General features: G+C 35.0%; 1 protein-coding gene across 2 annotated transcripts in view; it reads left to right on the top strand.

Annotated features, from left to right (window-relative positions):
* The window catches only part of FAP (fibroblast activation protein alpha), a 38,846-nt gene that overhangs the window by 13,550 nt on the left and 7,414 nt on the right, over nucleotides 1-17,882 (top strand). For both annotated transcript variants that reach the window (XR_009487336.1, XM_059852953.1), the window contains exons 12-22: nucleotides 2,292-2,336; nucleotides 4,049-4,153; nucleotides 4,239-4,309; nucleotides 4,940-4,993; nucleotides 5,324-5,448; nucleotides 6,648-6,695; nucleotides 9,282-9,380; nucleotides 10,095-10,164; nucleotides 11,348-11,542; nucleotides 13,896-13,950; nucleotides 16,320-16,419. Coding sequence is in view for 1 of the 2 variants with exons in the window: in XM_059852953.1 (XP_059708936.1) it covers nucleotides 2,292-2,336; nucleotides 4,049-4,153; nucleotides 4,239-4,309; nucleotides 4,940-4,993; nucleotides 5,324-5,448; nucleotides 6,648-6,695; nucleotides 9,282-9,380; nucleotides 10,095-10,164; nucleotides 11,348-11,542; nucleotides 13,896-13,950; nucleotides 16,320-16,419 (967 nt within the window). In the remaining variant the exon portion in view is untranslated. The remainder of the gene's footprint in view (nucleotides 1-2,291; nucleotides 2,337-4,048; nucleotides 4,154-4,238; nucleotides 4,310-4,939; nucleotides 4,994-5,323; nucleotides 5,449-6,647; nucleotides 6,696-9,281; nucleotides 9,381-10,094; nucleotides 10,165-11,347; nucleotides 11,543-13,895; nucleotides 13,951-16,319; nucleotides 16,420-17,882) is intronic.

Below are 17,882 nucleotides of genomic sequence, written 5' to 3'. Positions count from 1 at the left end.
GTAACTACATTTGGTTTCAATATGTCATTCTATGATTTAGTCAGTTGGGAAAGAAGGCTGTGCTCTGCTGAACAGAGCAGAGCTTTGTAAAGCCTGAGAAGGGTACACACAGATAAATTCACATAGATCCTGAAGGAAAGACAACTCTGAATTTCAATAACATAATACAGAGATCTCATTTGTTGTCTTTTAGTATTGATGCTTTTGGCTTGTCTTGTTCTTAGGGTTCATGGTACAGAACACCTATTAAAGCTAACATTAGATGAAACCTTGAACTAATTGGAAAGAAAAGACAAGAATATTTATTAAAGCATTCTGTATAACTGATAAATTAAAAATTCAGAGTTTATTGATGCAGCCTTTTCAAGCTGAAAATAATTTTTACTTCTCTTCTAACATGAAAACTATTGCAAATTTAAAGGGAATTTAAGGTCCTGTTACTTCAAAAACATTGTCATTGAAGTAGTATGCCACAGAGAAATATTGTAATTTAGTAGGGAAAAAGCCATGTTTCATGCAGCATTTGCTATATTTCCTATGTAATTGTTCCATTTTATAGGTTCATTAATATCGAATCTCTACCTTGCCTGCAAGTAAGCTTTATTTTGATAATTACATATTTTAATGGAAAGAAAAAATATGTAAGGTTTCTAGGATTCTACCACAATGCAGTGAAGTACTTTAACACAAGCTTAACTTTTAGCACATAACCAGTTTTATTTACTTCAGTAGATCTGTTTATGTGTTTAAAATTAAGCATGTGCTTAATTGCTTTGCTGGAACCAGACCAGACCAGACCAATTAACATCTTTCAGGACTTTGTTCATGATCCTTCTTTAATTGCATTTCTCTATGAAACCTTATTTATGGAGTCACTACTGACGTTTCTATAATTCTATATTTAAACAGTGATACAATGCTTTTATCACATTAAAGTTTGCACAAATGGCCAATCAAAGGAGTGTGAACAGATGGGACTGCTGCATTAGCTCTATTTGCCATCAGAAATTATATCTCTGAACATTTCCTTTGGCAAAAATAGTTCTCTTGTTGAATTCAGATTGCATTGAGTCTCTAATGTACAATAAACTTGCTATGTTTTATGTATCTGAAAATAATAACAAAATATAATCTACAAGATGTTCCCAAAGTATAGATCCATCAAAAATGTTCACGTGTTCCACTCTTTCTCATGTGACTAGACCACAGAAACCAATATGAGCAGTGGAACTATTCATATGAGTAAAAGGTAGGCATGTCTTTGGGAAATGTGGGCTACTCAAATGAGAGAATTTAAGTATATCCCTAAAGTACTATATCATCAAGATCTGAGTTTTAATTTAAAGAAAGGAAAATAATGTTAGGATGCAGATATAAAACAATACATCCCATTTTTATTATCTTAAAAAGAAATAAAATCTATCTTTTCAGTTAGTAGCTCAGTGGAGCCCTTGCAAAGTACTAGTCTTCTAAGGGACAAGGACCTGCAACTTTTCCTCAAGTTACTTTATGAGGATTAAATTAGAAGGGAGAACGCATGATTTTAAATTGTAGTGAGATTATGTTGAGGGTAAGAAATACAAATCGCATTCCTTACAAAGCAAATTTGTTGAATTTATTTCAAACTGTGAAGAAATACTGTATTGAATGAACACTATAAAGGAAAATTTGCAAGATAAAAAAAGAAATACATTGATTGAATGCAGATTTTTTAAAATATATCACTAGAAACTTTACAGGCAAAACATAAGTACAAATGTAAAAGCACCTTTAGCTGCATCATTGATGCTCAGTGTAAGTCTGTTTCCAAATCAGCTTTAAGAACAAGGAGTTAAGATGTTCTAAATTTATATTCATAGTCTCAGAATACCTAGTAGTCACATCACCACTGCTCTAAATCAACATCTCAACTCTCAAATCAAAGAAAATACAAACAAGCTGAAAATCTAAACCAAATTTTTACTATTAATATTGCTGATATTATTTTACTTGAATTTTTGCCAAAAAATTATTGAGAATAAATAGGTTTCCATTCTTATTTTTAGTGAAAAAGTTGCATAATTGCTTTAAATTTTATTTAGGTCTGATGACAGCTGTTAAAACAATAGTTTAATTAATGTAATTACCTTAACGCAGCAACACTATCGACTTAGACAATCTCCAACTCCCTGAACCTTTATAGCAAATATTCTAAAATCCTCTTTTACATGCAGCTGCTGATTTATTTGAAGATTTTGACTCTCCTTAAACTCAATCTTCTTAAAGAGTGTACATTTGCTTTTGTTTTTCAGAATCAACAGCACATAGAAGAGAGTCAAACAGGATGGGCAGGCGGAGTAGGTTTTCTTTTTGCACTCTATTTTAATTCAGTTACAAGCTACAGCTTCCTGCATCTTGCCATCAGTGTTTTGAAACACGAAGCACCCTTCTGAGACATACAGCACCACTGCTTAGACTTGTTGCACTGTAGGACTGAGGCTTTTAATGCTGTGCTAGATGAAGTATCTGGCTATCTGCTTTCTAAATTTAAAAACCCATTTCTATCCCGACCAACTGACTAGACAGGAAAGTTGGTCAAGGCAGAATTAAATGAAGGGAGGAAATTAATGAAGAGAGGTAAATTTACAGGGCAGTGTAATCCCTAGAAGCATTCTGCAGCCTAAAAATAGATGTAAAATTCCTCTGGTGACACTAGGGCGAAGGATAAAATGGGCTATCACAGTATCTTAAGAATAAAACCTGTCCACTCAGAACAGTTTTAGTGCCAGGTGCTGCACATCTTCAGCTAAGGGGAGCCTTCAAGGTAAGATATGCTCCTTAGAATGGCAGGTGATACTTCTTTGGGGTTACCTCTTAGCAAAAGATGTTTTCTCTGCCCAGTAACGCTAGACAACCATATACCTTCAGCAACTTGCAGTGAAAACAAACCTACAAGGAAGTTGTAAGATCATGGGATCAGGATTTCCAGTCATACAGACTGTATTCCAACAGTGAATATGTAATTTTGCTTATATTTACTTTCAGGCAGGGGAAGTTAACAGAACCAAGTGTGTGAACCTCACACTGCCTGAATATCCTTTAGTGGACTTAACAATGAGATTCAATTTTCAGTGCACTGTCCCTCAAGAGGTGTTTTAATGAGAAGATCATATATTTACAAGAATTAGTTATTTTACTTTTGTTTTTCAGAATCAACAGCACATAGAAGAGAGCTTTTGACACTTCACTCGAGATTCTGATTACAGATTTTTATTAGAGCTAAAGAATTTGCACACATGCATAAATCCCAGCTTTTGCCTTTATAGGCTTTCAAGTATTAGGAATCACAGATACAGTCTCCAGGAGAATTGAACTTGTGGTCACAAGTCCTAGTTGAGCTTGAGTTAATATTATTCAAAAGATATACTCACTCAAGAACATTTGTCTATGTTTGAAGTGCTTGCAGGTCATTCCTATATCTTCATATCTTTATGTTTTGAAAACAAAACTTAAGAGTTGCAGTAATTCAACCTTGACTAAGAATTTTAGTAAAGATGTGATTCTTTGAAAAGAAGTGAAAGTTGAATGGTCTTATCTGGAATAATCTGTTCTTTAAAATTAGTGGCATAATATGGGAAACTTCAGATATCCATTTCTTTGATGCTGTGCTTGCTCAGTGAAGCAGACAAACTGAGGTCCTCAGAATACTCAGCTTTCATGAACATTAGCATTATTCAGAAACTTACTTGTTAAAAGTAATTTCTGCCAGTTTTTAAATAACTAAAGAAAGATCATTCAGAATATACAAATTATTCCACTTACAGGTAGGAAGCTCGTATTTGTGGTGTTCTTGAGGTATCTATATTATCGATTTAAGAAATCTAAAATGACAGAAGTTGTACATGTGATCACAGGGAGATTGAATATCACAGGTACAAACCTGTGCAAAGTAGTTTGTCCCATTTGAACTGATTAAATAGTCTTGTTACTTTTAGTATGTGTAGCATAATCTGCTAAACAGTTTGGACAGTCTTATGTCTCATCTACTGTTTTTCTTCCATTGTTTCAGTTCTTTGTTTCTGCACCATATTTTACATCAGACAGCAGTTCATACTACAAAATTTTTAGTGACAAAAATGGTTATAAGCATATTCATTACATCAATGGCTCTGTGGTAAGTCAAGCCAAGTGTTCTACATTCATCTACTGTCCTGAAATAATTCTACACTATTCAGTAACTTAAATGTCTCGCTACACAGGAGAATGCAATCCAAGTTACAAGTGGAGAATGGGAGGCAATATACATTTTCAGAGTAACAAATGATGCAATGTAAGTGTCATGAAGTAAAAAGGTTGGGAGTGTTGTCAGTAAAAGCAACATTTAATCATTTGAACGCCGTTTGTTAACTCCTCAGATTATAATTAGGTGCAATTTGTTTTTTATCTGAATGCATCCAGAACAAATTTGTATGCTAAGGCACTGCATAGGTTTTTAAACATTATTTACTTATGAAAGATTCTTTGCAAATTTCCCTCAATTTTCTGTTTATTTTTATCACCCATCTTAGAGAAGCTTATTTAAAAACACCTAATTTAATCATGTGGTTAACCCTCACACAATTTAATCATGTGGTTAACCCTCACACAATTTGTGAGTGTTATGTATTTTTATGATCTCTCATTCAGCTCTCTCAGTATAGGCAGAGGCAGCTTGCATAATTGGAGATATTAGCTCATGAGAATTAAGATAGAACTCCTATTTATATGGCTTATGTGTCACCTAATCATAGTCTGAGCAAAGATTTATTAAGATGAAAGGTATATAAGCTTAACTATTCTTCCATTGTGTGCAGAAATCTCGAAAAATCTAAATTAACTTCCTAGACAGCTTTTTATCTTGATGCTCATTCATAGATCATCACTTTATGGATTATTTATTAACATATAAATGAATTTGCAGTTTTTATTCAAGCAATGAATTTGAAGGCTATCCAGGAAGAAGGAATATTTACAAGTAAGTGTTATCAACATTATCTTAATGATAGTACATTAATTGAAGATGTCTCTGGACTTGTCAATAAAACAATTTTGTTTCCAGATGTTTAATGTGTAATTTCACAAGCTATTTTAACTAAATCTTAACCTCAGATTCTATCTGACAATTGAGAGAAATGCCATCTAACATTTAAATATACTCTTGGGGGAAAATTGATAAAAAGACCAAGCATTTATTTTTAAATTACCTGTTCTGAAAGTACAGGGCCTGTGTCCAAGAATATGAGATAGGCAAATATAAAGTTAATTTTAGCAAAATAATGATTGCTTTGTTTGATTTTTCTCTTAGAATTAGCATTGGAAGTAAACCTATGAGAAAACAATGCATTACTTGCAATTTAAGGAAGGAGAGATGTCAGTATTATACAGCAAGATTCAGTGAACATTCAAAGTATTATGCCTTGATCTGTTACGGTATGTATGGCATGGGACTGAACATATAATCAGTTGTTCTTTAAAATTTACCAGCACAATCAATATTGATTACCTCAAATGATTTTTGTATGACTCACAGAAATTTCACAATAACCAGGAAAGATTTCCAGAAAGAGACTTCCCGTGTTCAAAAATGTTGTGATGTTTCAGTAAATACAGATATATTCAGGATTTTTCTTTTTTCAACAAAAAGCTTGGGATTTTGAGAATTTAAAATGAATTTGTTAATGTCCCTCATGTCACAAAACTGATTTTAATCCAGCTCATGAAAACCATGTTTTTCCTTGCATCAGCCAGAGCAGGATTTAGAAACATACACTGTTTTCCAGTTTATGTGATCAAAGTTAGCTGTGAGAAACTACTTTACTGTGTTTCCCAATTGAAATTAAGACCTGTGTCAGCCATAAGTGTTGGCTATTTAAGCAGAGCACCTGAGGACATTTTTAATAAATGATCTAAGAAAAATTCAGCGGTTCAAGATATGTGATCATTGAATCGCTTGCAAGACACAGGTATTAAAGGAAGTCTTAGCTCTTTTGTAATAAATTAGGTGGTTGTGATTTCAGTGATCTGAGGTATGATCCACTGCTGTACTCAAAAAACAGTGACATCACAATCTAAAAAGAAGATGAAAAGGATCCAAGGTTTTCCTTTCGTGTACTTATAAAGTTTACTGTTCTTGTGATTCTGCACCGACTGATCAGCTGAAAAGTTCCTTAAACTTCTGTTGAGGAGAGAACCAAATGCAGCAAATAACAACACCTTTCAATCATTCTTGCACAAAATAGTCAGTAAGGTCATCACCATGTGAAAGGCACTCACCTTCACAAATACGATGTGACATGTTCTCAGAAGAATGTTTCACATTGTTAGTTCTGCATTCACCTTATGTAATCACATCTCAGGTATTAACTAGATGTCACTCCATCTCTAGGGAGGAAGTGTTAGTAGATATAAAGTTGCTTCTGTTATGTTTGCTGAGCAATGCCAAGTCTTTGTACACACAGTACCTTAAGTATTGTAGCAGGGACTAGTGACTTATACAGCAAAGATTCAGATTTTTCCATCAGCTTTGAGCTCTTCAACTCCTGTCAGTTATCAATGTTTAAGTAATACACACTGCATCACCAAATTCCAGCTTCAAACTGTAAACTGACTTTTTATCATTCTTATAACAGGTCCTGGGATTCCCATTTCTACTCTTTTTGAGAACCGTGGTGATAGAGGTACTGCAAGTGTCCTGCCTATTTCTGAGCAATTGGTATACTCTTTTACCTCTAATCCAGATCAAAGTCTTCTAGTACAATACTTAGGATTGTGATCAAGAAGCCTTTCATCTTGTTTGGTATTGAAATAACTAGTGTCTTTCTAGATATGTTCGTCAGTAAAATCTAAACATGAATGAACACACTGATGCATTTATCCCGAGTCCAGCACTTTCATGGCATCCTGCTGTTTTTCCTGTTTACACAGTATAGATAAAATTAACATGGGCAACTCTTTGTCAGCCTAATTTGGAGTCATACTTTGTAAAAAACATTATTGTGATTTCCAGAATATTCCTTTTCGCATTTGGATGAACACAAGACTTTCTTTTTTCATGAGGCAACACTACCTTAAACAAAAGACAATAGCGTACTATTTAGAGTTTACAGTTTGAGCTGTTGGGCTGTTCTAATTAGAATTTGGATCAATGACTTCCTCAGCCATCAGTAGAGATGTCAGAGAAGAGCAGAAGCTCTTTCAGATGATCAGTTCAAATAACTGCTTTGGACTAGGTGTAATTATTGATACAAAGTGTGTGATCTTCAGCAAGAAACTTTCAGAGCCCTTATTCTTTAAGTAGCCTGTTAGTGAAGACTGTTTGCAACCAAGCCAAGCAGGAACATTCTAACTATGTTAATATTAATTGTTCTGTAGTGAATCTTCTCTCTCTGTCCCTTTTTTTTTTCCCTAAAAGTTCTTCTCCGACTTTAAGCCTTCATTTCCTGGAATGTTATGAAAACTAGCATGGTTCTGTATAAACTTCAGAGATTTAACATCCCCTTCCTTCCCCAATAATGAGTGGAAATGAGCTGGTAGTTGTAATGATCCTTACCGTTCAGCATGCGTTGATAACCCACTGTTAGCTGAGTGTTGTTGGACCAAAACACACACAAAAACATAAGGAAGACAAATGCTGCTATATTGTTAAACTAACCTAATATGTGGTGATTCATGTAGAAGTCAGTGATTTGCAACATCATATTATTTAGACTCCAGCAGCAGTTGGTACATCTTATATTATAACCACTTTAAAATTTTTGCAAATGGAAAGAATAGGTTAACATGTCTATTGCACTTATGGTATAGAAACACTGTGTTCTGGTATTTCTTTTGCAGAAGCTTTAAATAGATTTAAAGGTTTAAATACAATGCATGCATGGATTTTTTTTTTTTGTATTTAATCCATTTTTATACTTCTCTGTTTTTTCTTATTCAGTTACCTTTATGTAAAGGGCCCCTACTATCTTATCAAACTTGAAATACAACTAAGAGCCCAGATGCAGTTATGTGTTAACTTCTCTGTAGCAGAGAACAGTTTCCTGTAATGGATTTTCACCACTGGTTTCATCATGCCTCCCTCTTATGTGCTGTTATTCTCAGGAATAAAAACAAATTCAGGCTTCTCTTTAAATTCTTCATTACCTTTCTAGAATTAATTTTCCTTCAGTTCCTTGCTTTCATAATCTCTTCTGTGGTGCAAAACTATTTTTAGTAAATCCATTTTCATTGCAGTTGGCAGCATTTTGAAACTATATCACCCATGAATTTTAGTAGGAGACAGTTAAACTGACATAGCTCAGTTTGGAAGTTCCTTCCACAATGCCTACAGTTCAGTTGTGGTAATGGGAAAGTTTCAGGAGTTTTGAGGGGAAGGCTGGAAAAGGGTTCAGCTGAGTTTGCATGAGCATCCAAAAGCAGGATGATCTTCCAGCCATAAAAAAACCCACTTGAATCTGCAAAACTTGTCAAGAGTACTTTGAAAGAACGAATTCCAGTATTATATTTCTGGCACGTCCTAAGCACTACCTAGCTCAATATATGTTGAGAGAAGAATACTTCTTGTACTTTTTTGAACATTTCCAGAAACAAGGAGTAGGGAAAGGTAAAGGAAAAAAGAAAAATCTCCTGCAGTTTTAAAAGGTTCTTTCATTCTGAAAGTGAAGCTAAAAGTCACAGATTTCCATTATGTTTCCAATACTCTTCATCCCTCACTACTCATGGGAAAATACATAAAGAAACAAGAACCAATGGATTAATAATATACAATTCTGCAATTTGTCCTGTAAGTTAATTAAATTTTAAACTGATGTTAGTCTGATAAGCAAGTAATTTTTAAACTGATGTTAGTCTGAGAAGCAAGAGAGGAGATATAGGAGATAAAGGACTGTGTTTTGCACAGTGCCATGAATTTTGCATTTTTGCTCCCCCATTTTACAAAACTGGGATGAGGGATCTGCAGGAGAAAGCTGTTTCCTCTTAACATGCGGGACTCTAACACTCGGAGGCAACATGTGAAATGATTTGCATTGCAAAATGTACATCCTATAAAAATCTAACGAATATTTGTGCACTGCAATGCCAGTGCTTTTCTGCCATTTAGCTATGTGATCAAGCCCAATTAGAAGTGTCTGAGTGGATTTCATTACTCTGCTTGTAAAATTCACAGATTTCCTTTCTGTTCTAATAACACAAAGTAAAGGAATCTTAATTACTGAAGAGAAATTAACAATAAATCAGTTAATAATTCAGGCATTTCTTTTACCTAGAGCTCAAAGTGTTGGAAGACAATTGGGAATTGCAGTCTGCTTTGCAAGATATCAGACTGCCTAAAGAAGAAATTAATAAGCTTGAAGTGGATGGTATAAGTAAGAATTACAAATCTTTATTGTACTTTTTATTCTTACCATTTTAATATTTTGCCTTATTTTTGGTATGGTACATATTGTCTTTCTGTAGAACAAAGTTGTTGGCCTGTGAGATTGGGAAGAGGCCTGGTTCTGCCCTGTTCAATAAAAGCTGATTTGTCTATGCCTCAGGTTATCTTTCAGTAAAATAGTAGTTAAAATACATTTGTTTCACAATGCATGTTTTTAAAAAAATCTTTAATACTGTTGGTGAAGGGTTTAAATATTGTGTAAAAACAATATAATATGGTGGTAGTAAAATGGGAAGTGTAAGCTGCTGTTCCTGTTTTATGCATATATTGACTTGCACTGTTCTTTTCAGTAGTGACTTACCAACAGTATCCCATGGTTATAAATCAGTGTAAAGTTTCCAAAACTAATATCTGATAATCTTTAAATGGTTATGCTTTTCTAGCCACCTGGAAAAACTGAGAACCTAGACTTTTGTGAAGTAATAATTTAGCATAGCTAAATTAAGGGAAATGTGAGTTTCTTCCAAGCTGTTCTTCAACAGCTCAATATAAACAGTTAATTGCATCAGTTCTGTGATTCACAGTTTGTGCATTGTGTACTGTGTGCTGATTCATGTTCATATACTGCTACCCCAGACTCTGGATTATGCCTAGAAGAATCATTTCAACCATTAAGAATCTAATTTTAATTTGTCTTTTCTAGCTTTGTGGTACAAAATGCTTCTACCTCCACAGTTTGATAGATCCAAGAAGTACCCTCTGCTTATTCAGGTGTATGTAACTCTTCCTTTCTTTGAATCTTGTTGTTTTGTTAGAAAAAATACCTTTTCTAATTTTACAAAAGCTGGGACATTTGCAATATTTTATAATGCAAAAGCAAAACTACTTAGTTCTGTTTCATTTGTTGAGTTTTTTTCAATGTATTTCTGGAATAGAAATTCATCCCAATGGAGACCAATAAGGATTTTAATATTGATCTTAGCATGATACGGGTTACTTTCTCAGAGAAAGAGAAAGGCTAAAATCCTGTGGGTTATTCCTTGTAGATCTTAGCTCTGTTGCTTCTTCTGTTTATCATGAAGTCTGAAAGTATTGATTTCAGCTTTACTAAGATGAAAAAATACAAGAGCCTGCTTCATTTTTTAAGATGAAAAGAAAACTAAGCCATGTGGACTTGCTTGTTAAGAGCACTTGACATAATTTATTGCAGGCAGAAAAGCAATAACAATTGCAATGGTGAAAAAAAAATATGCAGAAAGGAGAGCTGAATGGGTGTAATAAACAATTACATCATTTTTTATTAACCAGTGATGATCCAAAGGTCCAAGAATGCTAAGTGTGTTTGAAGTTCAGAGTAGAAGAGTCCTGTCCTTGAGGTCAAATGTGTAATTTGCATTAGGCCATTCTCATGAGGAGTGTCTCTGCTCAGCTATGCAGGGTGTGTTCTGCCCACACTTTCAACAGCTCATGATATTCCCTACTGAAACAAATAAGGTCTGGGGATAGCCAAAAAGTATAAGGAGCTGTACTTCTTAATCTTGCTTTTTTTGGCATTACTGACTGCATGTGGAAATCAAATGCAAAAAAGCACCAAAAAGAGATGTTACTCCTAAGGAATTTGGAGAGAGCAAAGAATTAAATCTTTGAAGGATGGCTTTTCCAAGGATTCCCCTTAGGACAAGCAGCTGATACTGCACCCCTTAGTCTGAGCTGAAATAAATTATTTCCCTTAGGGATAAGACCTAAACAAAACAAATGGATTTTAGATAGCAAAATCTCATAACTGCTTGAAAATTGTAGTAGAACTGTTTGTCTATTGAGTTCTCTGAACCATAGTCATGTAGCAAAATACATGTGGAGGAAATGTTATCAGTGCCAATAGCTATAGTCCAGTGTCCAATAACCATTTATAAATTTGTAAGTATGAGTTGAAAATGTGTGAATTTTCTTCCTCAGGTATGGAGGACCTTGCAGTCAGAATGTAAAGGAAACCTTTAGCATTAGCTGGATAACCTATCTTGCAAGCAAAGAGGGAATTATTGTTGCTCTGGTGGATGGCAGAGGGACAGCTTATCAAGGTGACAAGATTCTGCATGCAGTATATCGAAGACTTGGAGTCTATGAAGTTGAGGACCAAATCTCAGCTGTCAAGTAAGTAGGTTATCTCCCTCTATAGCTGTTGTATTTGCTCACCAAGAAGTAGTAAGTTGAAAAATATATTGAATGCTCAGCCTTTCTTCTGAAGTCTTGAGGTCTCCAGGATATAAGACAAAAACAGTTGTAAAAATAAAATATTCATGTTTGCTTGATGTGAGTGAGGTTTTGCCTGGTATATTAAGTCCACGTACCACTAAGACTACATTTGGACCTTACCACTTGCATTGCATAAGAGAATCATCAGAGGCTTCGGTCCTAAGCCTAAAGAAATACAATTGTCAGTGGTGAAAGTTCAGCTAATTATCCATTTTTCTGAAATTATTTCCTATAGGGCAAGCCTGTCTCAGTGACCATAGAGATTAGCCAGAGATCCATAGGGATTTACCTCACTGATTAGCTAAAGGTCAAATAAGAAGTTTGTAGCAAAACTGAAACAGACACAAATGTTCTACAGGTCAATTAGTCACAAACTTTCATTCTGTGCTGTTGTAGGATAGTAAAGAACAGAAAGTACCTGAGGTCCCTTGATAAGTGTTCCCCAACAGCTGCTCCTTTGCATGAAAACATTTGAAAGTGTTCCAGGCGAAACCGATTCCCTATGCAGAGATTTTGGGAGAAAGTGAAAGATAAGGATTGCAAAGAAAGGTTGTCTTGTTAATTTTACAGATGCAGGAGCACTGCTCAAGTGAGCATTTGAAGAAGTGTTAGTTGAAACCCCACAGACACGACTGCAAGGCAGGAATTTAGCCTAGCCTTTGGTGTGGAATTTGGCCCATCAGAGATAGATTGGATAAATTTCAGAGAGATCAGAGATAGACAGATGGATAGATTTCCAGGTGCAGCAGTAAATACCCTATTTCCTCCAGACTCAATGCTCGAGTATCTTAGCTGAAAATTTGATTTAGCAACCCAGGTTTCCACAGCTTTCTCTGCTTGTTTGAGAGCACTGCCTGTACTTACAAGTGTGTGTGAGAAGGATATCTGTTCCTTCCTCTTTCTGCTTTGTGATAATTCATTTCCTCCTCAATGTTATAAATACAAATGCACCATTACCCTTTTCAGTCGTAAATGGAACAGAATAGCTGTATATCATGTCAAGTTTTTCTATTATTCTATTATTTTATTTTCTATCTTGAAACTTTTAGGATGAGTGATATACTTCAAAATATCAGAAGAATGCTTCTATATGATTCTGAGTCATCACTCAGACATAGAATATCAGAGGGAACCTAAACTGATTCTGCAGTTGCAAAATCTGCTGAGACAGGCCATGAAAAAATGACCTCAGACTTCACACTTTCCAGTTTTCTGTCAGCACCTAGACTAAATTTTTATTCAGTTAAATGTAGTGCATTCCATCTTCCTGATCTAACACATGGATTAAGATGCATGCTTTTTAGAGAGCCTCTGTACTCTAGGTCTTGGAGGGGCTTTTACTGTATGTGCAGCCCCAGGGATTAAGACAGTAATATAACAAAACTGAATAATTTTTTGGCTTTTCTAACTCTGTCCCACCCAGATAGTATCCCACGTTTTGGGTGTTGTCAATCACTTGCCCTTGTCCTAGTAAATAAGACTACTGTGTTTCCTGATGTGTATCTGAACCTATTGTGTTTATCTGTCACTCTCAACCCTTTGTGGTCTTTTGCCTCTTCCTCTTTTCTTTGCTGTTGCTAATATATCCTTAGAAATACGGTCTCCACACTCTGATTCAGGATATTTGTAGGAGATCTTATATTTATAATTCTCTTTGACCTGTTTGACTCTTGAGAGCATAAGTTTTGCACCTTTTATACATTTCAAACTTATTACCTACTAGGAGCATTAGTAGATGATTCCTTCATTATTACTTTTTATTAAAGTAGCCATAAGAGCTTTTTACTTTTCAGGCACGTAAAAAAAAAGCTTCCTTCTCCAGGGAATCCCTAATCTCCTCAGAAGTCAATACTGCTCCTGTTGAGAAATCAAAGTATTAACTCACTCTGACATCAGTATGTTGGGTATCTTGCACGATAAAGTCTGAATGTCAATGGTAATCCTGCACCATTGGCACTAAAGCAATGAAAATTATCTTCATCCAATGGAATAAAAATTATTATTATGAAAGTCTTGATTTCAGTATTTTCTTTTCTTTCAGGAAAAATTCTCCCTCTTCTCTTTCAACACCTATTGATTGAATAGTTGATGTTTTGTAGAAATCAGGCATGCTATGTTGATTGTCAGTTTGCTTAAATTGGTGGGACATGTGAAAAAAAAAGTGCAAGAAAAACTATTTTTTGCTAATTTGTTATTGTACTAGCAATTTTTTCTAATAATGCATTTATTTCTGTGATTTTATTTTCCACAGAAAATTTATAGAAATGGGCTTTATTGATGAGAAACGAATAGCAATATGGGGCTGGGTAAGTGTTTGGAGTTTTTAGATCTATCTTTAAATAATCCTGGAGTAAATTTTTTTTTATTATTATTATTCCTGGTTCTGTCTAAAGTATATATAAAATTTCTTCTGCAAATGTATGATGGTATTGCCAAAGGGGATGGTTCCTGCTGGTACTTATATACATGCAATTGCAACACTTCAAACCCCCAAAAATGAATCTTTGGCAGCTCAAGAGGGAATTTTAAAAAGCTCATGTCTAATACATTGTTTGGACTAGAAGTTTAGCCAAATTAAGACATTTTAATTGGCTTTAGTTTTAACTTAGAGACTTACTGTCAAAGTCCAAGTATTGTCTTTTCTGATCTGAGTTTAAAATAGTGAAAAAAGTCCTATGACTATCTCTCATCGGAAAATGTGACCCCTGCATCATCCCGAATCACTGTGTACTTGGCTGGCTTTGCAATGGTCATCAGGGATGAATCTGGACCTGAGGGGTTTACAACATTGATAACTTCACCAAGACGTGGAAAAATTGGGCAGTATGGGAGTCATTCCAAGTTATTAGCAGTTTATTTTTCATCTTTGCTTTTTTCATGTATTTCTCTTTGTAATGCTCCCAGAACCTTTATTAGCCAGATATATTGCCTCATCTTGGACAGCACATGAGCAGAGTTGCTAAAATCTTTCTATGAAGCTTCTACCAACCAATATTTAAGTTACTTTGGTACAGTTACTACTGTAACACCAGAATAAAATGGGTGTCATATGGTGAAATTAAATTACACAGACACTTAGAAGTGAATAATTCTAAAGTGACATTAGGTAATCTAAGGTCTCAAGAAAATATTTTCTTTTTTAAATCACATCGTATTTTATTTCACCACAGTGAAATAAAACCAACTAAGAGCTTGGACACATTGTATTCCAGTAGTGGATATAATATTAAAATAAAGGCACTACTGCCAAAGCTATCAACCTTTTTTTCCAATTTGTTATACCATTTCCTGGTCTGTAAGCTTTGAAAGGAATTGAAAGATTTTCCTTACTTTTAGGCTACAGATTGGTGAGTGTGCATGAACTCGTGCTTTCAGACTCAACAAACTCTTCAAATGGCAAAAGCTCTTAAATAACTACTAAAGTAATTTGGACTGTGAACTGTCTCTTGGCCTGTTACAGTGAATGTATTTATCTGCCCACTCCTAATCCCTTACTTTTTAGCTTTGTGGACTGATTTTTTGAAAGATCAAATGAGTAAATCAGATGAGTTGGAAAGATTCTACTAATTAGTGTTTCTACTACTATATCCCTCACTATCATTTCAAGCTGGAAAGTCAAGAGGATGAACTAAATTAACTTCTGTACAAAAAAAAAAAAATTAATAATACTGCATAGTTCTCCTAGTCTTTCATATGCTACTGAAGTAATCTTCAGAATTTTTCATAACACACCATATTTTTATCCCTTTCTCGATTCCAAAGTAAACAAAACCCATTATTTTGCAAAGACCTTATATGAGTTTTTCCAACCTCAGTTCCACATCCTGTGGAGAGCCAAACCAAAGGCTTTTTATTTACATTATTTTCCTGTCTCAGCAACTAGGCCCATTCAGTTTCACAGATCTATTCTTATATTTAGGCTTACTTACTGCTTTACCCTTCTTACGGCCAGGAACTTATTCTTCCTTTCTGGCTCCCAGTTTGAGGAATCAGGCCAGAAAATACCAGGAACAGTGGCAGGCAGTAGGGAGGAATTGCTCCATCCTGAAGTAATAAGTATATGAGTACTGATGACTGAGTCAGTTCAATATGCTGATCTTTAGCAAAACCTAAGTAGTTTGTTAAGGGAGGGGAAAAAAACCTCTAACTCTTCTTGGAGGTGCACCTTGAAAGGTTGAGAGGCAATGAAAACAAGCAGCAGAAGGAAAGTTTCTCTTTGGTTTTAGGAAAAAAAAAAAAAATGTCAACATTGATCACTGTTGAAGCAGATTGAATGGAGAGGAAGTGTACTATGGATGAGACTGCAATCAGTATCATTTCCATCTGAAGTTAGCCCCGTTTTGAGCTGGAGGTTGCGTTAGATTACCGTGAAGGACGCTGCGAAATTCAATTTCTCTGTGACTGAAAGTGGTAATGAAAACAGTGATAAACATTGAAGAAGAAGCAAAAAAAAAGAAATTATTTTATAAATTTGTCTAATCTCTCTCACAAGAAATTACATCAGATCCATCTGATATCAATAAAATAATTTCAGAAAACCCTCAGCCTATTTTTACTTTGTCCAACATGCATGCAAAGCAAATTAGTTAATTTGGAATTAGTTTATATGAGTTTGATTCAGAAAACAGAATGATACTTCACCGGTAATTTTAAACTGTCTGTGATTTCCTCCTAGTCCTATGGTGGCTATGTAACTTCTTTGGCACTTGGATCTGGCAGTGGAGTATTTAAATGCGGAATGGCTGTGGCTCCTGTTTCCAGCTGGGAATATTACGGTATGGAAACTTGTCATAAATACTGACTTGGAAAGCAAGATGTAGCATTTAATGACTTCTTAAATTAAATCATTGCAGGAGACTGGCAATTTGAAACATAAAGACATTCAAATTACCTAGATTTAAAACTTTTAAGACCTTAAGTTTAATGTTTTTCTTGCTGAAAATAACTGAGTGCAACTGGCAGTTTGGAACTGATTTTGTCACAAAGAAGTTATGTCTGGATAATTCCATATGCACTTCTAAAACAGGAAGTGTATAAAGCCCTCTCAATAAACTGCTATTAAGGAGTGATCTGCATTAAAGTCCTATTAAAGCATTATTACTGAATTCAGAAAAGCTGAACTGATTTATCTGCCAGCAACAAAATCATAGTACATTTCAACTTCTGAAATCCCAGACGACCTGTGTCGGGAATCAGTATTTCTGATGACTGCAAAGTTGTTTCCAAAAAGCAGTGAAAAAGTGAAAGACTATTTGTTCAATATAATATTTTATTTAATTAAATATTTCTGACTCTAAATGTTTCTCAGCCCCACCTGTATTGTCGTACAATATCTACAACACATATTCTTATTTATATTTATGGAATTAGGCTCCAAACTGTTGAGAGGAAACAACACTGGGTGTATATTCCCAAGGCCTTCCTGTGTGAATAAAGCAGGCACATACTGATACTTGCCGACCTGTTAAGCTTTTGGCATGGTGTTAAGGAACCTTAGTGTAAAAAAAAATCATGGCATGAATATTTTCAATGAGTAAAATGTAGCACTTTGAACACATTTACTTAGCATATGGTCGTTTTCTAAGAAGTCTTGGTTATGAGAAAAATTTTTGGTTAAATGGGAAAGATTCCTTCCCTGACTGCTAGCACAGACATTCCTTGTATTTATGGTGTTTTGCAAACAAAGGGGGAAATATTTGTATGACACAGGAAGCATAGTCTTCGTGTTTTCACTGGCATCAAGATTTTTTTAAGACATTTTTACTCATGATCACAAAATTATTTCCAGAATGCAGGCATAAAGCACTGCTTTCGCAAAAGTCCCTCAATAAAAGACATGATATAAAAATTTGTCCCAGCATCACAATTCAAATGAAGATTTTAGGTTCCAGCAGATTAGACCTGCACCATTTCAATCGCTACGTCAGCTGAATTTTCAGGTGGCAATTAAAGAATCTTGCTGAAAACACACTGTAAAATCCAAACAGGCAAAGGTACCTCCACTAAGGAAGGGAGGAAACAAAAGGAAGTCATGAGTCATAAGTTTTGGCAAACAGATCATGTTAGCATTAGGGTGAACTGTGTTAGGGGCAAAACTACAGGATGTTACATCCTTGAGTCTCTGAGTAATATCAGTATGTCACAGGATGTACTGGCCCCTAGAGCTTCTAAGACTGTCCAACCCTCTTTTAGGTGCCCAGATGAGATTCTGGGCCATAATCTTTTGTCAGAAGCTGTC

The sequence above is a fragment of the Haemorhous mexicanus genome, chromosome 8, assembly GCF_027477595.1.
Source record: "Haemorhous mexicanus isolate bHaeMex1 chromosome 8, bHaeMex1.pri, whole genome shotgun sequence".
In the NCBI taxonomy this organism is placed as follows: domain Eukaryota; kingdom Metazoa; phylum Chordata; class Aves; order Passeriformes; family Fringillidae; genus Haemorhous; species Haemorhous mexicanus.
This window is presented reverse-complemented; position numbering and strand designations above follow the sequence as displayed.